This window comes from Coturnix japonica, chromosome Z (genome assembly GCF_001577835.2).
Source record: "Coturnix japonica isolate 7356 chromosome Z, Coturnix japonica 2.1, whole genome shotgun sequence".
In the NCBI taxonomy this organism is placed as follows: domain Eukaryota; kingdom Metazoa; phylum Chordata; class Aves; order Galliformes; family Phasianidae; genus Coturnix; species Coturnix japonica.
The window spans coordinates 41,923,203-41,949,640 of record NC_029547.1 but is presented as its reverse complement, the minus strand read 5'-3'; the positions used below and the strand labels follow the sequence as shown (position 1 = coordinate 41,949,640).

The following is a 26,438-nucleotide window of genomic DNA, read 5'->3' as shown; positions in this document are numbered from 1 at the left end:
GCACAATAAATTCTAGTTCTAGGCAGAGATCTCAAATGGAAAGGGATACCTGTACATCCATATCTTCATAACTTTCTAGTGAAATAGAACTTGACATGGTCATTCCTTTTGTGCAATTTTGTTTAAAGAAAGTGCAGTGAAGCTAAAACAGTTGAGTGCTTGATGTCAGCATCATGAGTTTGACTAAAATCAGTTCCAAAGAAAACCTGAATTTCCATGCAAAGTGGGGAGCTACAGGTAAATGTGTGTGCAGGAAGTTTGCATAGCCTTTTCACTCTTCCAGTTTACAGACGTTTTTCAAGTGGAGAACACTTTACATAGTTAAGGATTCAGAGGTTTTTTGCTTTTTAATGTACATATTTTAAAGATAATGCAGCAGTCCTTAACTATCATGGACTTTTGCCATGTTGATATAGTCAGTGATTTTGTCTGTCATTATGCCTATAAACATATTATTATGGTATCACCTGTATAGTTTCCTACATAGAGGGAGTATCTCAGCTGACGCAAACAAATTGTCAGCCTTTGAATTTCACACAAAAACAAATTTTTCTTTCCTTGTTTGTCTTTGAGAAGCCTTAGATTCTTTAACTGACCGTCTCAGTTGCTGTCTGTTGCTGCGTTGTGATGGAGAAATATTAAATAACTTTGCCTGTTTTGTTTTGGAACTAGAAATGCTCTGAGGAGTCTTTTTACTGCACAGATCGTATCGTCCAGTTCAGGAGCATTCTTCTTCTGCCAGTGAATTTTCTTAACCTATGAAAGAGAAAGTTAATAAAACCTGTTTCTTCACACAACATGAAAAAATGTGATGAGCTGTTTCCTTTCAAGAATAGTATGAATGTTTTCATATGCATTCCTTCATCTTGCAGGCCTAGAATTCTGTTTCTTTCCAGATTCTGTTGGAATGCACTGAGTTCCATATTCACTGTCCACATTTCAGTGGCGCAATCAGGTTGTTTGTATGCTGATGTAGTTTTAGAGTAAATATCTTTCCACATTTGGGCTGTTCTTTGTAGAGAAGTGTATCTAAAGGAAAACTGAATTGTCAAGATTTGTGATTTGATATTCTGTCTGCCCTAGTTTGCTTTCCTTAATTTTTTGCATAGGAAATTTAAGATTACTTGCCTTTTGAAAAGTTAATTGTTTCTCTGTTAGCTCATTTGAAGTCCAATTATCAGCTGTTTCAGCTTTACTGTATTCTCTACAGCGTTTTCTGTTCTTTCTTCCCTTCAATTACTAAGTGATTTCTGAAGAGTTTAATTAGTGTTTTTTCCCCTCTAATTGAAGACCCTAGTTCCTCAATTTAAACTCTTAACAGAAAAGTGTTCGAGTCTTTTCTTAATACGTTCTGTTCTCCTTTTATTGACAGAATAGCTCTTGTCTGCTGAAAGGGCACATGCTACAGATGGGGCCATCCTTAGAATTTGTTGCACGCTGTAACATAGGGTTATATTGGAGTCTGTTTTGCTTTGTTGTTGGTTTTAGTTTTTCCTTTTGGTTGTTTTTGTTGTTTTGTTTTTCCTTTGAGTCTGAAAATTCAGAATTATTCACCTTATTTTTGATGACAAAGAAAGAACCTGTGTGAGAATATGGGTACATCTTTGTGAAATCATTGTGAGGTTGTATGTCAAAGCAGACTGTTTCCAGTTGGATAATTGTATGTGAATGTGCTACACGGTAGTTTTAAAAAACAGTATTTAGTTTGATTAGAAGAAATTAAGCCAGCTGTATCAGTGGCATTTGTCAGAATCTTGCCAATATGTAATGTTTACAAAGCTTCCAGTGGAGCTCAATTTCAGACTTTGACTGTTGAACACTGTCACTGAAGTTAAGGAAACAGTGCCAGTTCTGAGAGAGCAGCACTTTAATTACATGGGGACTGTGGGACTTTGTATTTAGAATCAACGAGGCTGGAAAGGCCAGTGGGATCATCTATCCCAACCATCAGACCATGCTTGTGGCTGCTCTAGACCATGTCACTCAGTGCAAGACCTACCCCACTGCTGGAAACTACACACATAGTGAGTGTATATAGAGAGAGTGACTGTTCTTCCAAATCTGATCTGTTTGCAGGAAAAAAAAAACACCTTCCTTTCTCCGTATTTCTACAGAGTTGTATTTATATGTTATATCATTTGATTAAGAAGGAAGGGCATACTCCAGTCCTTTTGAGAATGTAATGCTTATAGGAGAGGGAATTGGGTTTTAAAGTGTTCCTTCTGGATCTTTTGTAACAGCAGACAATTGTCTTGGCAGTGTTTATAAACCCCCTTTCCTTTATTTAGTCTTCTGGCAGGTTCTGACATCTGCTTTGCTCTCCATTCCTGTTGACTGCAGAGGTTCTCTTGGTGCGGATTGACATTCCAGATCAAGATTCATCACACAATCCCCATCTTAGTGCAGCTTTTAAAAGTTTGAATTTCGATAATGCTCAAGTTGGATGTTTCTGACTGTGATAAAATATTTAAACACATCAGGAGCAAAGATGAGTGAAGTTGATTCAGCTCTGGTTCTACATTTGCCAGAGTCCTTCAAGGTCATTTTCCTACAATATTCAGTTACTTCAAGAATCTAGGAAGTCGAGAGCCATTCTTTATGTTTCTGATCCGAGTTTTCTGACTGCTTTATCCATGACAGTAAATGGTTCTCTCCAACCTTTATTATTCTTGAAGGTTTTCAGTGTCTTTACTTTCATCTCTCCTGGTTTCTTAACTGAGACGTATTTTACTGCATCTTTACAGTAAAAAAAAAAATAAAAAAAACCACCTTTAAAATTTACGAGGGCTCCTCTGAAAGTAATGCCTCCTCTTTTATTATGTTTTGCCCACAATGTCAGAGGAAGATGTTGGTGGTATGGCAGTAAAAGCTGAACCTTACCACCAATGTTCTGTTGCCATGTGACAGATGGCAGCAGAGGAGCAGTCTGACAAAATGGTGTCTGACATGGAAGTGTGTATGAAGCAAAGATGGGGCATTGAATTCTTCCATGTGAAAATAATGGCATTCCTTGACATTCATTGAACTACTGAACACAGACTCATGTTCATCACTGGCAAAAATGCATAGCTATATTGAAAAACAGCGTAGCTGAGAATTTGCTCTGTCAAATAGTTTTTCAGTGCTCTTTGTCGTGGTTTCCATGGAATTAAAAAAAAAGCAGGTGTTACTTTTATTACTTCTGCTAACCTTAGATAAGGCTTTGAAGGATTCAGACCTGGAAGAATGACCCACACTGTCTCTTAGAATAATGCGACTGAAAGGAACCTACACAGATCCAGTCCAACAGCCTGAACTTCAGAGCTAACCAGAAGTTAGTTAAAACTGCGTTATCAGGAGCATTATACAAATGCCTCCTGAACACTGACAGGTATGGAGAGATCAGCTGCCTCTCTTGGAAGAACGTTCCAGAGGCTGACATCATAATAAAGAAATGGTTTCAGTTCTGTCTGAACCTTCTCTGGCACTGCTTTGTGCCATTCCCACGTGTCCTGCTATATGCTCCCAGGAGCAAAGCCCACCTCCTCCCTCTGCTTCTCATCCTTCATGAAGCTGCCAGGAGCAGTGAGGTCACATCTTGGTCTCCTGTTCTCCAGACTGGACAATGCAGTATCCTCAGCCTCTCTTCACAGGAGATGCCTGCCCGCTCTGTAACAGCTTTGCTCTGATACATACTTTATAGGTGGAACTGAAACATTCTGTAAATTCTCACCTCTGTACATCTCAGATGACCTCAGCACTGTAGTTCCATTCATAAAATGATAGTTGATTGAATGAGTTATTAGGTACAGTTCCAGTAATGGATTGTGGCTCTTCTCCAAGTGTGTGGGATGTCTCACAGTGAAAATGTGCATGTAGGTAAAAAATGAGGAAAAAAAATGGGGCGTACAACTCTTACTTTGATGTGTTTGTAGTGTATGTCAGGCAGTGGTCAAAACCAGGGGAAGAAATGGAAGAACTTGAGTCAGCATTGATTTTTGGGATCAAACTGTGATCCCTTATTTGAAAAGAAAGCATATTTGTGTATTTTCCTTGTGTTTGGGAGTTCATGTAATCCCTTAAACAGGAGGCTTCTGTTAGCTTTAATTGTATTTTGAGCAAGTCTGTTCATATTTTAATTGGAAGAGTGGGAAATAACATTTAAAAAAAAATAAATTGCCAGTAAAGCTGTATAAAATAATGTTAAAAATTGAAGTTAGCCGTAGAATTGAAGAAGGACTTCAAACTGATTAAGCATGCAGTAAAATTGTAGATGAAGTTCAGTGTAGACAAATGCAATGATGCAAATAGGGGAACTATCTTCTCCTTTGCAACTATTAACTTTTTCCATTTATGGAATGCAATTTTGGGGATCGTAATAAATCAATAAATCACAGAATCACAGAATTACCCGGGTTGGAAGGGACCTCAAGGATCATGTAGTTCCAACCCCCCTGCCTAGCAGGGCCACCAAACATACACCTTTACTAGATCAGGTTGCCCAGGCCCCGTCCAACCTGGCCTTGAACACCTCCAAGGACGGGGCATCCACAACCTCCCTGGGCAGCCTGTTCCAGGACCTAACCACCCTTCTAGTAAAAGAACTTTCCCTAACATCCAACCTAAATCTTCCCTCCTTCAACTTAACCATTTCCCCGTGTCCCCTGCTATTATCATACCCCTTTCGAAGAGTTTTACTCTCCCTCCTGGGAGTAAGTTCCCTTCAGGTACTGAAAGGCTTGCAAGATGAGGTCAACCGCACCGCAACCTTCTCTTCTCCAGGCTGAACAAACCCAACTCCTCAGCCTGTCCTCATAGGGAGGTTGCTCCAGCCCCCTGATCATCTTTGTGGCCCCCTCCGGAACCTTTCCAAAATCTCCATATTTTTTTGTACTGAGGGCTCCACACCTGGAACACAGTAACTCCATATGGGGCCCCTCAACAAGAGCCAGAGTAGAGAGGGACGATTCACCTCCCTATCCCCTGCTGACCCAACGCCCTCTCCTATGGGAGCCCAGAGCTCCCCAATTCTTTGCTTTCCGAGCTGACTTCTCAAAGAACAACTCTCCCACGCCTGTACAGGTGCCTGGGGGTTCTTCCAGCCCAAGTGCAAAACTTGCCACTTTGCCGTGTGAACCTCATTAGGTTTACCCGAAGCCCAGCTTTTCAGCCTGTTCAAGGTCTTGAATGGCATCCGTCACCTGCACCGTATCGATTGCACAACTCAGCTTGTGTCATGCAGCAAACTTGCTGAGGGGTGCAGCACCTCCATTCCCTCATCGATGTCATTAAATAAGAGATGTTTTAACAGAGCACGCGGTCCAAACAGACCCCTATGAGGGTCACGCCGCTCGTCTTACCGGCCCTCCACCTTGGACATTTGAAGCCATTGACCCACCACCCTCCTGTCCTGCGCCCTTTCAGAACCAATTGGCTTATCCATCTATGGTCACCCAATCAATCCACCTCTTCCTCCAATTTGGAGAGCAGAATGTGATGGGGGACCATGTCAAACGGGCCTTTCGCTCAGGTCCAGGTAAAATGACATCGGTCCCGCCTTCCTCTCACCACCAACGTCCAATCACTCCATCATAGAAAAGGCCACACAGATTAGTTTAAGCAATGACCTTCCCCTGGGTGAAGCCGCTGATGGCTGTTCTGGATCACATGCTCGTTCTTTTATGTGAATCAAGCATGTGTGTCCAGGAGGATCTTGTTCCATAATCTTCCCAAGGCACAAAGGTAGGAGGACATCACCGGCCTGTAGTTACCCGGGTCTCCCCTGCTGCCGTTTACTTGTAAATTGGAAAGTTGAACGTGACAATTCCTCCAATTTGTCCGATCCTCACCTGAACAGCCATTGACGTTCTCAAATACTGATTGGAGAAGCGGCTTCAGCAACACCACCTCAGCCAGCTCCTGCAGGACCCTGGGATGCAGCAACCATCTGGCCCCCATAGACTTATATTCAATTCAGTCTAAGGAGGCACCTCGGACTTGCCTCAACTCTTAGAAGTGGGGGAGGGATACCTCCTTGTCCCCACATAGAAGGTATGGGGGTGCAAAGACTTGAGGACGTGAAAAAGACTAAGAATCCGGCAGCACAGTGGAACGACCGAGGGGTGAAAGAACTCATTCACACCTCCAGGTTTCTCTTCATCTGTTTTGAAGCCATTCTCCCTTTTAAATTTACCAGAGTAAGGCAACGCCCATCTTTGTCCTGTCCTTCTGGCCAATGTACCCTTGTAGAAAGTTTTTCTTATTGTTTTCACATCCCTCGCCAAGTTCAGTTCTTGCCTGCGCTTGGCTTTTCCTGGTTCCCACGTCTGCAAGTTCGGACAGGCATCCCTGTATTCCTTCCCAGGTGACACAGCCTTGGTTTCCAGAGGCTTGTACACCCCCTTTCTTCACCCTATTTCTCTTAGCATGGGTCCTTGCTGAAGCGCATAGCCGCGGTTTTCTAACCTCTCCTGCGCCACACTTTCTTAATCAAGGGAACGGAGACCTTCTTGTGCCTTGCCCAGGAGGCCATCCTTTGAGAGCAGCCAAGCTCCTTCCACTCAACATCCTTATCTTTTGGAGGCAGCGCCGCCAAGGGGATCTTGGCCAGCACTCCATTGAGTAGCTTTGAAGTCTGCTCTCTACAAGTTGCCAAGCATCACTGGTCCCTGCTCCTTTGCCAAAGGCCCACATCGCTTGAGATCACAAACTCAACCAGGGCATGATAAAAAGATTATCCTCAATGTTTAGTAGCTACCAAACAAGCAAATTGCTGTTAGTCATTGCTATGAAAAGATCCACCAACAAAATAGAAATGATCAACTTGCATCAACTCAGCTCTGGCATGTTTTCAATTCCTGCACTGACAGATGTATTTAATGATTCTGCAGAGGTAAAAAAAAAAAAAAAAATGCTCATGTACACACCAAAGCAGGAATTACTCTTATGGTTGTTCATTATGAACCGATAAATAATCTCCTTCTTTGCTCTAAGGATTCTTACCTATTTTCTATTTTAATGTTTTCAACCTGTCTTGAAATGTAAATTTAAAATGGCAAAGGTAGAGATGATGTAAACTTTTTGCAGAGTCTTCACAAAAAGTCGCTTGTTTTAAGAAGTAAGAGTTTATCTGATAAAGGATGAGAAGAAAAGTAAGAACAAAAATAAGTATTTACATGTTTCCTTGACTGAATGAAAGTAACTTTTTAGCTTTCTTTTTTGGGTTCTTTAAAGCTTTAAGTAGCTGGTGTGAATATGAGGGGTTATTTATTTCAAGGTTTGTGATGTGGTTTCTGCAGCCATGTTAAAAGCACTCAAAGAACAGGTCAGTAAAAGCTAAGGAAGGATTCCTTTCAGTTCCTGCTGGTGTAGTGTTGAAATAAAATGAAAGTAAGCTGCATTGTAGATCAAGACAAAGATTGCAAGTTCTTCCATAAAACAGTTTTAAGATATTAGATATAAAAAATAAAGTGAGAGATAGGATTCAAGTTCAGTTAATCTGAACAAAGTGGGAAGAAATAAGAAATAGAGGAGAGGAAGCCTGCAAAAGAGTATTTTGGTTTTGGTATTCAGGTAAATACTGAATAACCAAGAGCAATTTGCTATCACAAAAGCCTCATGGTGGTATAAAAGGAAATAGCTAGTGACTATTGTGAAAGACATAGTAATGATTTGTAAAATCAGGAGGATCTCCTATTACTAGTAAAGGCAACTTATAATTAATCAGAAGTTTCCATAAGTCATTGAATGGACATTCTATAAAGTAAGAGTTTCTCTTATGGTAGTGGGATCATAAATAAGGCAAATGGGTTTAGAAGTTTAGACATGTTGCTATAGAAAGTTGATTCTATAACTGTTTTCTCTTATGTTTTGCAGAGTGAAGAGAAGGCATCAGTCAGTTTTCCCTCACTTCTTAGCCATATGACGTCTTCTTTCTTAAATCATCCTGTAATTCCAATGACGACAACTGCAGATTCAGGTGTCCCAGAGATACTGAATACTTTTTCTCCACTCATGTCATCTATGCCTTGTGATATTCATTTCGTTAATCTGAGGACAATCCAATCAAAGGTAAGAACAGCATTTGAATCAGCAGTTTTATTAATATAGTCCAATCAAGTGCTTTATTCTAGGAAAGTATTATAGATGTATTTCATACATTATATGATGTGTTTCATACGTTATATATAACTAAATTGTAATGGCTCATTTTTGTTAATTCTGCAAGAACTGTGATTACACAGTGGTCATGAAGGACTCTGAAATAGAAGAACTGCTTTTTCACAACATACTAAAATGCACAGCATTTTATTCTGTCTCTGGAGTGGGCGTATTTCCATAAATTTATTACGGTTTGAGCAAAGAAAGGTTTCTTAGATCAAATACTTCAGCTTCTTCTGTATTAAAAATTAAATTCAAGTTCAGTAAACCCTGCTCTGAATATACTATTTTTTGCTTTTAAAAAAGCATCTTGTTCCATCTGATTCCATTTGGTGGACCTGATGAAAATCTGCCACATCTGACTCCCACTGGAATAAATTCTTACAGTATTCTTATGCTGCAGTACAAGACCTTGTTTAATTACACTGATATCAACTTACTGTCCAGGCTTCTTGTGAAACTGTTCTCTGGTATGTTTTAAAAACCCAGGCATGTGTCTAAATTTCAGCTGGGGCAGAATTGTGTTCTTCAGAGTGTCTGGTATATGTTTTGGTTCCAAGACAAAAACGATGTTGATAGCGCACTGATGTTTATAGTTATTGCTAAGCAGTGTTGTACAGAGCCAAGGTCATTCCAGTTTCTCAGCTCATACTAACGAAGGGCTGGGAGGGGACAGAATCAGGACAGCTGACTTAAACTGCCAGAGGAGGATTCCAAACTGTATGACAGCATGCAGAAGGAGAGATTTGAAGGGAGTGGGAGTTCATCTGGCTCTCTTCCACTGCTTGTGGGGTTAGCTGGGCATTGGTGGTGGTCTACTGATCCACTGATATAACTGATATAACAAGTTCATCACTTGTTATATATATTCATATATATTTATCATACTTATTTTTCTCTATCTTAGTGAATTGTTTTATCTCAACCCATAAGTTCTACTTCATCTATTTTTCCTTTTGATTTTCTCCCCCATCATGCTGCAAAGCTGGGGGGGGGGGAGTGAGTGAAGGACTATTGGCATATTTTTTTTTATTTTTGTTTTGTAAAAGTATTTAATTTTTCTGTTAGGAAGCTATAGAAGAATCTTTGTTTTCAGCTTTTAAAATATGGGTATCTAAATTTTATGCAGTACTGTGATATGACTCACCAGTGTTTCCATCAGTGAAATCCCTTTTTAATTCTTCATTACTTAGGTACTTTGCGTCTAGAATTGTCCTTTCTCTCGCTGAGTCTCCATTGTGGCTGAGGTAGAACTGCTCTTCTCTATTGACACCAGACCCTATTCATAGTGTCTGCAAAACTGTTGTATCAGTTGATCATTTTCAGTCTTGGTCATTATTTTAGAACTTGATCAGTTCACTTACTCACAATTTCTATTAGTATTTCATTCTCACGTGAACTCCTTCAGCTATTACTTTGTTGTTTTCAATTACAAAGTGAACTCTTGATTCTGTGAGTCTGAAGCCCTTGAAGAGTTAGGAGGAACCTTTGTATTAAATTAAATCTTTATGTGAAGTGTATGTTCCATGCTTTGCTGTAAAATTTTTCCATTTGCCTTGGCAGCTCAGGGCCACTTGTTTGGTTTTTTCCCCAGCATGTCAGGCTTAGCAGCAGAGCTTCTTGAACTTGCCACCTTTTCAACTTCAGGACCTAAATTTCTTGCCATTGTTTCTATACTGCAGTCATGGAATCCATGAAAGGGAAAGTTGGCTGTGCATCAGCTGTTTTGTTCAGTATTATTCATAGGTGAATTTTACCATTTTAATTAGACTATGCCAAACAGCGTTATCCCAGTTGGCATAAAGTTGTTTGAGGCTGTTATTTCTTCCCTTTCAAAGATCATAGAATTGTAGAATCCTCTGAGTTGAAAGGTGTCTTTAAAAGCACAAAAAGGCCCATCTTTCATGTCAAGATCTCTCTGGATGACATCCCTTCCTTCTGCTGCCTCAACCACACAACTTATTTTTGTGACATCAGCAAACTTGCTGAGGGTGCACTCAATCCCATCGTCTGTGTTGTCGATAAGGATATTAAAGAGTACTGATCCCAAGATGGGATCATTCTATGCTTTCACTACTATAACTAAGCTCCATACAATCCAAACTTTCTCTAATGTAGAGGACTACCTTACCTCCTTTTCTTTGACTGGAAGTATTGAAGAAAAAAACAATCATTGCTCCAGAGTCCTTTACCGCTGTTCCCATTATTCTATATTTCTTGATAATCCTACCTGTATCACAGATGCCCACATGAAACAGAAGCATTGGATAATAGTCAGTGGGCAGTCAGCTTGATATTGTCTTGGGAGTGGGTGAGGATGTGTCATGGGGTACCTCCATATCTTTCCACTGAAAGTCATTTACTGTCACACATCAGCTTTTCTTTGTTGTACTGATTGTTACACAAGGAACAGATTTTCAAGAAATGATACCATAACAATTACACATAAAAGAGTACTAAATTAATATATATGTTTAAGATTTAGGGTTGAAGTTAGAATTCACAAAAAATGCATTGAAATGTAAGTGAGAAAAAGGGAAATTCTTACTTCACTTTAAACTCTCCTCCCCTGTAGGGGCTTAAAAATGCCATTGGGTGTAATCCTGCCATGCAGAAGTCCAGCACTGTGTATCTTGTTTGACAAAGATTTTGCCTACTGCAAGTGGACAGGACATTGAGATTTGAAAACTGAGTGCATTTGTCCCCTTGTACCAAATATAAATGTGTGAAGTTTTGCAAGATTAAGGATGTTGCTGTTTTCTAGACATTGAGAAATCTGTTACAAGTCTTCATACGGGTAGCACAACCGTGTTTAGAATGGGTATGTGGCATAAGTTAGGTTCATTTTTTTTTCTCAGACATTCCCTTATGCATGCACAGACATAATCTAATTTACCTAGAGTTGATATAAGAATAGATAAGTTAAAGTAGATGTGGAAACTGCGGCAGCATGCTCAGTCTTACACCTCTTCTGGTAATGCATTATGGATGCTGTGTGCACGCTAAGTCCTAGAAAGTGTAAAATCTTGAGTATTATGTTGTGTTTAAACTTAGCAAAGCTCTCTTCCTGAAGGCACCGTCGCTTAACTTTATTTTAAACATTTTGAATCTTAATTAAGGTAATATTTAAATTTAAAAACTAGAAGTGAAATTTTTATACTGTCAGCTGTAGTGTATTTGTTATGCAGGTGACTACAAGGGAATTCTATTGAAGATAGATGAAGTTTTGATACTTTCTTACTGTCTTGTCATTCTTAACATTGATTAACCCCATCAAAAGTCAGGTTTTTTAGTATGAATTTTAATACATCTCTGATCTGATGTTTAGACAGACAGTAATATTTTGTGTGCATAAAAATGTCTACTTATGAGTGTAGCAGTTTTCCACGTGACTGACAAAACGACAAAGTTAGGTATCACATAGTAGGAAACTGAAAATAGTTCTGATGAATCACTATTTTTAATTTAACCTAGGAAGCAGAGCTGCTGTTTCAGTAAAAAATGTAAGAACTTTTTCAGCCACCATAGATACTAAGTAAGCACATTAAACCTGTTTAAATTGCTTTATTATGAATACCATTCATTAATTAGCAATATGACTTTAGGTGGTTAGAAGCTGTGTTAATCATGAAAAATCTTCTCAAACTGAGATGTGCTGCTTTGGTTTTGTAAACTGTGCAGCGTTTTTACATGTTAGCATCTTACTACAAAATACCGTGTTTCAGGTCCAAGTACTGTTGAGTACATTTTTGTTCTTTTAAAGGGAGAACTTGCTTAAGAAAAAGTAACTTGAGTTCATTGTTATCTGAATTATATTTACAACTATGAAATTGTAGCACTGTGAAGCTGTGTCATGCTGTATTTCAAAGAAACTGGTCCAAGTGTTTGTTCCGTGATCTACTCTATTAGAAGAAGCTTGATTTGGATCTGAAGACCTAATTTGTTGACATTGCTTATTTGTTACACCTCAAAGTGATGAAGCTTCACAGATGCCTAATGCTTGTTGACTTAGGCTTCTCTGAGGCAATAGATCTTATTGAAGTACCAAAAATGAATGTGACTCATGAGAGAGATTACTGAAAGAAAATGTCAGTGCACAACTCAAATAAGGTTTTAAAAAACAAACAAAAATCTTACACCGCTCTATTAAATATTTAATAAAGTGAAGGGCTGAAGAAGTAAAATAGGAAATACATACAGTGAAATAGATTACGTGATAGAAAATAAATGACAGGTGAGTATGGTGCTACAGCAAACAGCTTGTGGCATGTAGGAAAACTCATCACAGGCCACTTGTTGGTGCTGTGAAGATAGTATGCATGCGTATACATATATAATGTGAGGCAGAATTCCATTTGTTACTCTTACTGTGTAATTGAATATATATTTCTTTTATGCCTTAGTGTATAACAAAAAGTTTTGCAACCATGGGAAGCTTTCCTTGCTCTAGGATGTGACTGTTTTCTGAAAAATACGTGTCAAAACAAGATCCTGACTTCAAGCATTTATGTGGCTTGTTTGTCCTAAGAGATCTTAGAAATTTATTCCAAATCAGCAATTTGAGATTGTGGATTACACTGTGATGCCTATTGAGGCTCAAGAGCACCACGTGTCTTATCTGTAATTATTTAATATTTGTATGTTAGTGTGTGATTTCATGATTTCATGCATGTTTAAGCCGTTTGAAGTTTTACAGGGCCGATTTGAGAAAGGAAAATTTGATACAACATAGTCACGGTATTTAAAGCTAGCTGTTGTAATTACTGTATGCTGTTTTCTTTTGTTTTTGTCATATAATTTACCTGGGAAGCCAATTAGTAAAACTATGATAGATGCACTTAAATTCTGAGTCTTGTGCATGTGAGTTTATTGAGCTCTGAATTTTTTTTGTTCTCCACTTAAATTCACATTTGGTAGTATCTGTGTATGTAAAATCACTTTGTTGTTTAGTAATTTTTATGTTTAATCCTATAGACAATAAAAGAAACACGTTCAGTTCAGGCTGAACGTTATTTAGGGCATGAGTGGTTCCATCATTTTAAGGTAGTGATCATCTTACGAGGTCTTACAACATCTTGCTGGCTCTGCAGCTTTTGGAGTAACTTTTGATTTGTTTGCAGGTAGATACTGGGCCGTCTGATGAAGCTGCTCTGATTCTTCACAGAAAGGGATTTGATTGTAGGTTTTCAAACAAAGATGTGGGTCTGCTCTGTTCCACCACTCAGGGAAAGGTATGCTGATGTTCTGTGGATATTTTACCTTGCAAGTGTAATAACAGTGAATTAACAGTGATATTTAGAGTAAATTATTGTTGAAGTGTAAGTTGGTATTTTTTGAGTAATGCAGAATTGTAGCATAGTTTATCTTGAAATCTACTTTCCATGTAATAAAGATGTAGTTCTGCTGCTGTGTGGAAATTACAATGTAAGCATCTGCAGGCTGTTACTAACCTAAAAAGACTGAATCAGGTATATAGTATTTGGGGTGTTATAGGAATGGTAATTTTGGTGCCAGAATTGTTGCCCTGATACTTGTGAAGGGTATTTGACCAGCATTTTCAGGATTAAAGTGAAGCTTAAGGTACATAATGTATTTTCTAATTTATTTGTTTATTTTCTGCAGGTAAAGGTGCATAAACTCTTTAACAAATTCCATGTGGAAAGTCTTACACCTGCATCTTTATCTTTGATGCATTCACCTCCAGATGCCAGAAATATAAGTGAAATAAATATGAGTTCTATGGAGATAAATACATTCCGGATTCGACTAAGATGAAATCTGGCTGTAATGCTCAGATAGAGAAGAGGAATCTGCAATTATCTCCTCAAAGTTTTACGTGCAATAAGAAGCACATTGTTATTATTCCAGCTTCTGGATACTGTGAGAAAAACATGCATTGTCTATTTTTATTTTCTATTTTTATTTTTACCAACGCAGTGAAAAGCCATGTTGCAAGCAACTTTATTTTTTTGTCATAAAATACCAACATCAGTATAAGTTAACACATCAGTGCAACAAGTGAAGAAATTTATAAGGATGTTAACCTCTCAACAGATTAAATCTCAGGTTAAATGCTGATTTATGTTTCTGGTGTTGAAATTTTCATAGGAAGGGGATTGGGTTTTGAACAGCTTTCTTTGCAGATTGCTGATAAATTTATGTACGAATAATTCAGTGTAGGAAGCCCTGATTCAACTTTGAAACAAGAGACAATAAAACATACGTGTTAATAGCTGATTTCCAAAAACTTGCAATCATTAATCGAAATGAAAATAAGTCACATTACTCCACAATTAATTTCAATTTACTCAATGAAAAGGGGATCTTTAATTGTGGTAAAATGAAAGCCTGCCGTACTTGTGACAAGTGGTGGTAGATTTTAACACGTCTACCATTCACCTGAATGATGTAAATAGGAAAACATGAACCTACAAAATAATTTTACAATGGAAACATTTAATAAAACTCCCATTTTGTTACTTGACACACTGGGATACGTGCAATTATTCCATTATACATGATGAGAAATGTCCATACTTAACATGAATACAAGATTTTTTATAAAACTCATTTAGATATCGATGTTCTCTGAAGTGAGTTTTCTATTTCAAGATTACCATATCAAAATAAATGTGCCTTATTTTTTGATATGTCTTGTTACAATTTTGGTGTCTATGTTAATGTTTTTGGGGGAAGGGTAGTTTATATAATACTTAAGCTGTGTATCTCCTGTTTGACAATGCTGGCCACACTCTGATCTATGTCCTCCTGCACCAAGTTTGTACTATCTTGTTCTGAGCAACTATTTGAATGTATTAACAAGATGTCATAATAAGAAACAGACAAAAATTACTGTAAAATCTAAATTCAGCTGCTTTCAAGGAAATTGCAACTCAATGCAGAAAGCTGATAGTGAGCAAGACATAGTTTGCAAACCCATTGAAACATGTCCTTGCCTGTCACAGACTGTGACCTGTGCATTCAGAATCTCGTGCCTATATTTTAAGCATCATTTTTCAATCTTGTAACCTCAGTTATATTGCCAGTGTTCACATGTTCATACTGCCGAAGAGTGGAGTCATACTTTTAGCTTTCATTTCCACATATTAACTAACTCATATTTAGTGCCGAAGCCATTCAAGTGTGAAAAATACTGCCTAAGTAGAGCTGCTGTTTACAGTTAACTCACATAAAAATACACTTCAGACTTATCCCATTTACTGGTCTTCACGTATCTTCGTACCTCATCCATCTCTTGTTTACCCCTTCCAGACGTCATCGCTTATCTTCAATACTATTGCATGGAAAGTCACTGTAACTGGTAAAAAGGTGTGCTATTTTTTAACTCTAATATTACCTACTGTATTTAATACCATCTTTATTGTTCCACGATTCATCAGATGATAAATTGTAGCTACAGGCTATCTGAAAAAGAAATTGAAAGCAAAACTCTTAATTTTGTGCGTTGACATGGATTGATTCTCCACCAGGATTGCATTGATTTGCCCTGTTTGATTCAGTCTACTGTATATTTTCTAGTTAGTGGAAAACTTAGCAGGATCTGGTGCAAGTTATGTCAGAAATACAAGAACCACTAACCACAAATGAAATAATCAGACAGATCCAAGAAGTTGATGTTTTCATGCAATAAACACGTACTGTAAGTTTTCTTAGCTATAGTAATTGAAAATACTTCTGTTCCTGTTGGAAGTCGGAGCTCAGTAGACTCTCCAGCAGAAGGTTCTCGTAATGTTTGTTATTGCATCGTTAGTGTTAAAATGCTTCAGAGACTTTTGTTTGTTTTGAACAAGAGAGCTTTCAAAGCCTTTCAAGTTCTGTGAAGCAGAAGGGTAAAATTTTGATGCAATAAAGTTTTAAAATATTTTATCATTGGAATTGCTTCCAGGAGATGAAATAGCGTTGTACCTTTCATCATCAGCTGTACAATCACAATGCTTGCATCTTTCTTAACCAGGAGATTTAGTCGACGTTCTCTTATTCTGCATTATTTTTTGTGTAGCAACAGAACAGCCTTCAATTTAGAATTTACACATTCCCAAAGTCTGTAACTAAGTCAAAACTCCGAAGCATGAAAATAAATTTTACTTTAATTGGTTCAGAATGTGACTATTGATTTCCTTTTTCAACAGTTCGTGCTGTCACCTTATACTTACAGTTTTTTACCATGAGGTTCCAGTGAAGGTGTTTCTTTTCCCTGCACATTCACCATTCAACTTGATTATATTCTTCTCTGTTTTGTAGCTGCTGGCTGTAAAACTGCTGGTTAAGAAAACCGAACATCCTTCCTTTCAGCCAGGATGGCTTTAAAGACAATGCTGAGCAACAACAAAAAGGAAATAATAAAAAGATTCAAACCTTGTAATTACTTTCCATACTAGTTATACTTGTACTGATTATTTTTTTCTTTTATGTTCCTTTTAATTGTCTTTGTTTTTACTTACTCATGTTGTCTGAAACAAACTGATTTAAATTGAAGGTTTTTGATATTTTCTCTTGGAAGGTTTTATATCTTATGGGGATATGTAAAATAAGATCTCTAATAAAAGATAATGTTATTGTGAGATGTGTTCAGTGTTGTTGATGTCTTAGCAATAACCAGTTCAAAAACAAGTACACATAGCTTACTGCAAGGTGTTTCATATATCAATAGCATCTGGGAATTGGGATCCTAAGTAGTGAGACGCCCTGCTGATGAAAGATGCTGAGACTAAATTAAGGGATGGGGAAGTGGTGGGTGTTTCTTTCTTCACAAGGGAAACCTTGCACTGATTTAAGGTAATAGAGGTGTAAAATGACTGAATTTTATGTTTAATTTGGATTAATTTCATTACTGCTTGCAGCATTTGAGAGTAATGGAATGAAAGCTGTTTTTGTAAATCATTAAATACTCCATTAGAAAATAATTAAGCTGTTATATTAGGCTGAATACTTTAAACAATATAATGCTAATATAAGGTACTGTAATTACATATTACAGGTTGGGCAGGCATAGGTGTATTGCAAATTTGCTTCCCAAAGTGTTGGAGCCAGAGAATAATGGGTTGCAAAGGCAGCCAGTATAAATTTATCAGCACTTGAAACTAATTGATGCTGGACTGGTAAGTTTTAGCTATGGATGTAAAAGTATACCTGCATGGGTTCCATATAAGCCCTCAGAATTTTAAAGCTTGTATTTCTGGATAAAGAATAGAAGTATAAAATGTCTGTGTACAGCAGCAATGATGGGCTTAGATCCAATCTGAAGTAACACATCACCTTTTTAAGATTATCCTGCCCTGAAATCGACTGATAACATAATGACCATATAGACAATGTATTCCAGGTACAGGAATCTTGCTGAAATATACTTTACCGTATTTCACATATACATGAGTACACAATGCTCTGTACACTTCATCTGAGCATTCCTGTGTGATATGGCAAAATGTCACTTTGTACTGCTGTCTCCCAGGAAGTGTTTTAATGTACCATTGTCTGCCTTTTTGATAACACAATATATTTTCATGCAAAACAGTAGTCTGATATACAGTGTAAACTGAGATGCTAAAGTGTTTGATTCCTTTGGGAAGAAAATACACGAAATGCAACCAGCAATCTGGTTGTACTGGAATAGAAAGTTTAATAGTAGATAGATGGTATTAATGTTTTTTTCTAGCAGGAAAAAGAAAAAACAAAACAAAACAAAACTTCAATGATTTCAACAGGAAAATATCATTAAAAGTAAATTAGCAGTTCTAGATAAATGCCAGTTAAATGCAATCAGTGATACTGATGCCAGTTAAATGCCAGTTCTGGTTAAATGCCATCAGTAATGCTCAAAGTTTGCAGCAGTCATTCACAAATCCCATGAAGGCCTGAGGAGAAAGGAAATTTTCTCTCATAAAAGTCTATTGTCTTTGAGAACATTTCTTGATGACTTACTTGGCTTGATTTGGCACAATGATCAGAAGGCATAGTTGTGAAAATGAACAAAAGAATAAAAAGGTAATAATATTGTTCTACCCCTCTTTTAATGCAGCCCGGGGTAGCGTTGGCCTTCTGAGCTGCAAGCACACACTGCACTGTTGACCACAACCATTTGGCTGTGACCATGCGTGCAATTCTGTCTGATTTCTGTCTCAAATCCATCTCTCTCCAATTTAAAGGCAAGAATGTGGTGCATAACCATGACAAAGACCTTGCACAAGTCCACTTGCCTTTTCTTTTGCCCACCCATGCTGTCAGGCATGATCAGTTCTTAGAGAAGCCGTGTTTGCTATCTCAGATCACCTCATCTTGCATGTGCCTTCATGACCCTTAAGAAAGGATCAGCAAAAGCTCAAATGAAACTGTAAAACAAGCTTCATTAAGTGATTTTTGCACATCGATCCATAACCTATTCACTTAATTAGTCCCGAAACAGACAAAATGAGTAATGAATTTTCAAAAAAAAAGTGAATATTCAAGAAAAATTGGGCCACTAAAGTATGAGCCAAGATAATAATTGTGTTAAGCTGGGTTTCATTATAGTTAATAATTGTGTACTTAGTGCAAGGAAAGATGCCATATTGTCATGGTTTTATGATTTTTGTTGTGGGTATTCCACATCATAACATCATAACCCATAGTAATTCACTTGTCTAACTTGAGACTGGCATGAGCATCAACGTTAAACTGCTACAACCTCAGTATATGTCAGTAGGGAAAGGATAAAGAAAGAAATGTAGCAATGAGATCTTATTGAACAAGACTACATCCAAACTTGTCAGGATTCTTCCTCACTCCTTGGCATCAACTCTGTGCTTAAATTAAAAACACAGAATAAAACAGTGCCTCTATTCCCCACACATCTATTTTATCCAGTTTCTGGGAATGTCCTGTCATCACTGTCAAGATTTCTAGAATTCCGTAATATAAGGTCAATAAAAGTCTAGTTTTATACTGCAAACTGTGGTCAAATTTTATTAGATCTACCAGGCTTTTTGGACATACCCACTTTCACATGGGTACTGCCTGGGTCATTCGGTTCCCAAAGCTTTGTGACTGTGGGGACAAGACAGTATTTCTGATAAGCAGGTCGCAAGGTGACTGGGTTAGAAAAGTGATAGCAGTGTTGTAATGGGAGATGCAGAAGTATGGGTAGTGAAGCCAGGAGTTTACGATTTCTCTAATAATTAGGACAATCACCAATTCAACGTCACTCCACTTGACTCAGAGTGAGATTCAGAGGATTTTTCTCAGCTGGCACTGATAAATGGTGATTTTGTTCTACACTTGGCTTTGAAATTAGGTATTGGCAAATGGAAACTAATACAAAGGACAAAGGGAAAATGTTTTCATGGTAATTCCAGATCTCTGACAATAAAACGTGACTTATATTGTCTTTCATAACACCTCATACTAATGTTTGAAGGCTCTTCCTTATTTGCTGAAAGATGGTATCTTGGTACAGCCTTCGAACAGAAGCCCATGTTGTAGAAAGTGCCTTTGGGAATCTGAGATTGTTGATATGAAAGTGAACCTGAAGAAATGTGAATCATTTCAAAAAGGATTGATTACTGAGGCGAGATGATCAAAAAAGAGAAATTTCTATGGGCAAAAAGAAAACTCAGATTGCTTGAAACTAAATAACTTCCTAGACAGCCGTCAGTGGCTCTTACATATCATCTGCTTGTGGATGTATCAGGTATTCAGAACTCCCACAGCAATTAGATACAAAAAGCTAAGTCACCCTCCAGCAGCCAAAGCTGAGAATGTTGTGATGCCTGCTGACACGATTATTTACCTATAACATTTTAACATTCTTCTTTCTAGCTTATATCAGAAATAGTGTTGATAGCAGGAGCAGGGAAGTACTCAGCACTTGTGAGGCTGCACCTGGAGCACAAAGCTTGGTATCATTGTATCTGACCACTTGATCACCCTCTGTCTTTCTGACTCTCTCCCTTTTTGGGTTAAAACTGTTCAAAACATTATTGTTTAGTTACTGTGGTGTCTTTCATTTAGATTCTGTTTATTGACTAAACCACAAGGATTCCTGACCAAATGATCAGACAGCCTATGCTTGAATTATTTTGATTTTCTAACATCAGCCCTGGGGTTAGTTTATAAACAAAAAAAGTACAACAATGCAGCTGGTGAGGGGTCTGGAGCACAGGCCTTATGAGGAGCTGCTGAAGGAGCTGGGAATGTTCAGTCTGGAGAAGAGGAGGCTCAGGGGAGACCTTATAGCTCTCTATAACTTCCTGAAGGGAGATTGTTGTGTTGGTGATAGGACTAGAGGGAATGGCTTCAAGCTGTACCAGGGGAGATTTAGGCTGGACATTAAGAAATTCTGCTTCTCTGAAATAGTGGTCAGGCAGTGGAATGGGCTGCCCAGGAAGGTGGTGGAGTCACCAGCCCTGGAGATGTTCAAGGGATGTTAAGACGTGTTGAAGGACATGGATTAGTGAGAACTATTGGTTGACAGATGGGTGGTTGGCCTTGTAGGTCTTTTCCAACCCTTCTGATTTTATGATTCTTTGATTCTATGATTTCTCATACAGGAAACGTGTTTGGATACATGAACTTTTTCAAAGCCAAAGTCCATACTAAACAAAAGTTAAAATCTCATTGAAAGAACTGAGCATTTCGGTATTTTCTCTATAGTCTGACCACTAGTACTACATCAGTGGAATTCTCCAGTTACTGCAGTCATCTATGGTCTAATCTGTGGGACAGATGACTAGCAAATTTGAAATTCTGTAAAATTTTTATCTTAGCCCTTGTTAAACCATCATTCTTCAGGAAACAGCAATAAATTTGATGCAGAAAAGATCTGGATTGCTCTAAAAGGATTTTTTTGCCTATGCTCTAATAATTAAAAGAAACATAATTATTTATGTTTCCACCAATGGGAAACGTATGTAGGACAGTAGGCCAGCAATCAAGACATAAATCATTTTAAGGCAGCGAAATAATTATGTAAATTTATGGTAGTGGCAAATCAATAGGCAAATATCCATCTTAGAAGTGCAGTTCTTCTTTGAGTCCGTGATAAATTAACTGACTGCAGGTTAGAGAGAGAATGCTTAGATTTCAGAATTTAAGTATTCCATGGCAGAGAAATAGCATATAACTTGAACATGGGTCTCAAGAATTTACACAGATTTCTTCATTAAAATGTTGCTTAAGTGGATAGGAGAAACAATATTTAATCTTAAGGTTCTAGCTGAGGAAATGTTCTAAAATCGCTGTGCCTATGAATTAAAACAGGAGGAATGAAGTTACTCTCAACATGAGTTGTGAATAGAAGTAACCTTCTTTTATTACTTCCACAGTGATGAAGAGACGAATTGCCCAGAAGATTTTTGATGGGTGTAGGACTTTATATTAAATACTAGATTAAGATTGGGATTGTAACTATACCTATTGGAATATAACCTTACGTCAGTTGATCTAATAGCCTGGACAGAGTGGTCTCATAGCCAAAAGAATATGTATTCAAAGGGAAAAATATATAATGAGAGAGAGACAAAAGGGTACAAAGCCAAAAAAGGTGATATCAGCTTGTTTTGGAGATTGATATGACAGTTTGCTTGGAGTAAAGACTGTAAGATCAATGCTACAAAATAGGCTATCCCTCTGTTGTACCTATCACTCAAGGCTGGGCTGTTGTTGAAAGCTGCTGAAACCACTTTGTCCATAAACAGCCTCATTCTTGAGGCTGAACAGAATCACAGCTTCTCATTTAGTCCTTGATTTAATGAAAACATGGGAGCATTTTAATGATCATCACTGAAAGTGCTGGGTCCCTGCACTTAGGAAGTAGCGGCTATGAGCAGCTGTGCCAGGCAGGCAGGTGCCTCTCAGCTCTGGAATGCAGACTGCTGTTCCCCCCCAGCAACTTGCTAACATTATTTGCTATTGGGCAATATTTACACTTTTCACAGTCAGAAGTCCAGTTAGACTGTGTCAAGTTAGAATGGGGAAAAAAGGAACTTGCTTTGAACACAAACAGGACTGTCCATAGCTTCCATCAGCGAAGAAACACATGTCTCAAAATCACAGTTTTTAAACAAACACTTTGGTACTTTTTCATACTTCCTGAGCATTTAATGTATTAAATATGTGCTACATAATGCTTTAGATGTTTAACTTATACTGCAAAAAGTGGTGCATGACAGTATAGGATCGGTGGATCTGTGCCCATCCAGGAGCCTTTTCAACTGCGTGTAATACCTTTTTAAAGCAAAAAGGAGAACATGAACCCACCCATCCAACCTACGCACCAAGCAAAATCATAAATGTCCACAGTTAACAGTGATGTCACACTGTTTAGCAGAGCAATTGCAGAGATTTTTTCCAGCGTGTGTTTTTTTATATGATAGTGTTTAGCTACTTCTTTTGTTTGTAATTTTAATTATAGGAAATAATTTTATTTCATTAGGAGGTACTACTAGGAAAACATCTATCTATTTGTTTATTTTTATTATTTTTTCTTTCCTCAACTTTTTTTTTTTTAAGAAAATGTTTTAAATTTTGAATTTTATGTAATACTTTCTTGATCATTACAAAATCTTTAATTAATACACAAATCTGTTTCTCTTGGCCTTTCCTTTGCGACTTATGTAAATTAGAGTGTCACTCAGGGATTCAATCTTTAACCTGAAATACTGCACTTCCAATTTATAAATGGATGATTTTCACCAGTCTGCTGGAGTTTAGACAGGAGAAGCATTTGCACTGAATTCCTGTTGCCATGACAATACCTTTGGTCTCTCTCCTACTTGGAAGAGCTCTCTTTCTTTCCCCAAGCCTGATACTCAGCTTGCACTTCCTTCTCCAAACCTCAGATGAAGAAAGATAACATTAATAGAAGACTAAAATCAAACAAGATAAGAAAGTATTTGGTTGTAAGGATACCTTCAAATACAATTGAAGAAATGCAGTGAATGCAAAATCCTTAAAATGTAGGTCTACACTTGGTCAAGCATGCCTGTCTATACATCTCTGTGTTCATAAAAAGGACGATGTAGTTCTTTGAAGGACATGATAGTGTAGGCATTATTTTCACTGTAATTTAGGATGTGATGAGGTCTGTGTCTGAACCCAGCTGTACAAACTAAAATCTCACATTTCTGAAGATCTACTGAAGCTTGGACACCTCAGACAACCGGGACATTGCCCACTTTCCCCATTGTCCAGTATTTAAACATTTCCTGTTAAAACTAGCAGTCAGATGATGAAACTGTATCTTCACCTTCATCTGGAAATCCATGCTTCTGACCACTTCCCTTCTCATTACTCCAAAGCAAATGCAATTCAGTGTTTAGGAAAGAATGTTTTACCTTTTTTTTTTTTTTTTTTTGCTTCAATCAATGACTTACAAGATTATACCCTTGCCAACTAGTTTGGCGTAAACTACCTACGCCAAAAAACCCCACCTAACTTACATATAAAAGATCCTAGAAAGTGTCTGGAAAACAAAGAATAATAATCAGTGCCTGCAGCTAAGTGATGTGAAGGGTAGTTGTTGGATTCACAGAGGTACAGACAGCTAATATTCTATAGAGGCAACAGTATTAACCTTCTGCTCATATCCAATAGAAATTGCATTTGTAGATGAATCTGGCTGCTGTGCAACTTTAATATTGATATATCTGACTTCCTAGCTTCACAGATATGGCTAAAAGCTACATTTTGCAATTGCAGAGACAGAAAGACCCCATGCATATGTGATCACAGTCACTCACATCATTAAAAGTCAGCTGTAGATCAAAGAAAGCTGGGGGATTTGCACATCCAGTGTGCTGCAAACATCTCTGGTGCTTGCTGCGTTGAAAAAATGGCATTCCTCATTGCGTTTTCCTCTCCAAAATTATGTCTGATGCCAGTTGCTATAAAATATGTGGAATGAGTATATTCTGCCTGTGAAAGAAATAAGATACTGATGGTATTGCATGAGAAGGATCTTGGATCTTGCTAAGCTTACCCCACATTTGTCCATTCTCTCAAGATGACAGAGCCCTCTATTGCCTCAGTTTAAAACCACTGTCCTGACTTGAGGGGCTGCGCTGAAGATTGCACTGTGTGTTAGATTGTCATGCAAGTGGTCTAGAGAGAACCTGTTTGTTTGCATTTTCTTTTCTGAGGGAGTTGTCTACTGTGTGTTTTCCCTGAGAAACCCCAGCTCACTCAGTAGCAAGCTCCGTCAGTTTTCTACTCATATCAGGTAGTAATGGAAATAAGTCATAAATGTTCAGCTATTTCAGCCAGTCTTTTGTGGTGATAGAATTCTACAGCTGCAGACTGACAGGACTGTCTGAATTGGTTTGAAGTATATCTGTGGTCTTGAATTTGCTCTCCAGATGCCTGCTGTAGTTTCTAGGCACTCAGACTTGGACATGTCATTGTTAAGTTGAAAGGTTAAGTTTAAGGGCCGTAGGGGTAAGAGAGCTCTTAATTCCATGCAATTCAGTTAAGTCCTCTCATAATATTTTTTCTCTTTACTTGTGCTGCTATTCTAATGTGTCATTTTCACTAAGTTTAATTCTGTTGCATTCTTTTATGAATACTGAAGGAAAACATACCAGAAGAGCTATTCCAAGAAATACTCTCTTGCATAGAAAATGTTTCTGACAAGTCACATTGTTTTATATTGGATTAGGATATGTCTTAGAATTCCCAATGAAGCCATTCTAGATACAATCAATTATAGTTATTGAACAAACATTTTAATATGGATGTTAATCTGTAGTAAGATACACAAGCTATGCCTTGCTTGCAAGTAATTAGATTCCCAGGAAGTTTGTTTCCATTCAGCTGCAGTTGTTAGGAGTAAGGACATTAGGCTGTGAATTTTAAGAAAGATTCTGCCATTACACACGTCAAAAATATATTGCCCCTCTGCCAGCACACAAAGCTCTTCCAGCTCTGTCAGCCTCCTCTGTAACAGGAAGGCCAACTCCAAAGGACTTGAAAAGTGCTGATGCTTTTGGAGACTCAATTTACACTTCTATGTCACTGAAAGCTACACTGTTTAAGAGCAGAACGGCTTACAATTCTCCACAAAAAGAACTGAAAATAGTTACTTTTTTTGGTATATTTTGAATTCTTACTTTTTAAAAATTAGCTTAGTAAATAACATTCATTAATATTAAGCTGTTGGATATTGAAGCTTTCATTTTTTATTGGCGAGAGTCAGAATATTGCCTGTTGTAGATAACATCTGTTCCTTAGCTGGGAATACACAGGCTAGCAGGGAAGGAGGATAATATTATGAACAAATGTGCATATGCAGCATAATTATGGGAAGCATCTTGGCTCAAATGGCTAAGCTGAAGATCTAAATTTGCACATTTTCTTTCATCTAGATGAAAATTCAAAGGAGAGAGGAGATACTTCTCTCATGAATATTTCTCAGGGACCAAAGATTTAAAATATGCAGAATTTTTAAAGTACGCATACACACCTGGATACCCTCACTTCACTTTTTCCTTGTAGCTGTTGAAAATGAGGATAGAGGAGAAATGATGCCAGCTAGAAACAGTGGCCTGCTGTATGACAGTCAGAAACGGTGGCTTTTTTCAGCACTGAGATCTTAAGAATTCTGATGTATGATAATTTGTGCTGGCTAGCATGATGGTTAAGTTGTGTATACTTTAGAAAATTAATGCAGGCTAAAGTAAAAATCTATCCAAGTATTCTACTCTTATGTCTCTTACCTTGAGACTGTTTTTTAGCAGCTCAAGCATCTCTAGTATCGCTTAAATTATCCATCTGTTTAGCTTGTGTGCTATGGTATGCTGTGATTTCCATGTGCTTACAAACAATGCAATTAAGGAATTTACCCATTTCCTAAAGGATGTAGATTAGCTGACTAATGGTGTAAATTGATAATAGGATGTAAAGATTATGATGGGTAATTCTCAGTTACCTGGAGATCACTTTCTATAAGGTTAATTATTCCAGTTTCCCTCATGGGCAAAAGTGGTTTAATGTGGCTCTACCCTGATGCTAAGGGGACAATTAAGAATAACTATTGTTTCTCTATGAAAAGTACCAGTGTATGCTCCCATAACTTACCAATTTGTCTTTCTCCCTCACAGTTCTAACTTCAGCCGCTTGGGCTGAGAGGAAGTGTCAGCTACCCTTTCATTTCCATATAAATTGAAGGGCAAAAGACTTGGACTGCTCAGGTATGAGTAAGGGCATATAAATCCTTGCTTAACTATGTCAGCACATTTGTACCCATGTTGTGAATGGATATAAATGGATACAAACACTGTACACTGTTCATTTTAACAGTGAGAGCAAAG

At 37.8% G+C, this 26,438-nt stretch overlaps 1 protein-coding gene across 1 annotated transcript in view; it reads left to right on the top strand.

Moving 5' to 3' along the window:
* The window catches only part of MAN2A1 (mannosidase alpha class 2A member 1), a 100,919-nt gene extending 84,198 nt beyond the window's left edge, over positions 1 to 16,721 (top strand). The window contains exons 20-22 of the mRNA XM_015849447.1: positions 7,855 to 8,049; positions 13,260 to 13,370; positions 13,762 to 16,721. Of these exons, the coding sequence (XP_015704933.1) occupies positions 7,855 to 8,049; positions 13,260 to 13,370; positions 13,762 to 13,914 (459 nt within the window). The 3' untranslated portion in view covers positions 13,915 to 16,721. The remainder of the gene's footprint in view (positions 1 to 7,854; positions 8,050 to 13,259; positions 13,371 to 13,761) is intronic.
* The last annotated feature ends 9,717 nt before the right edge of the window (positions 16,722 to 26,438 follow it).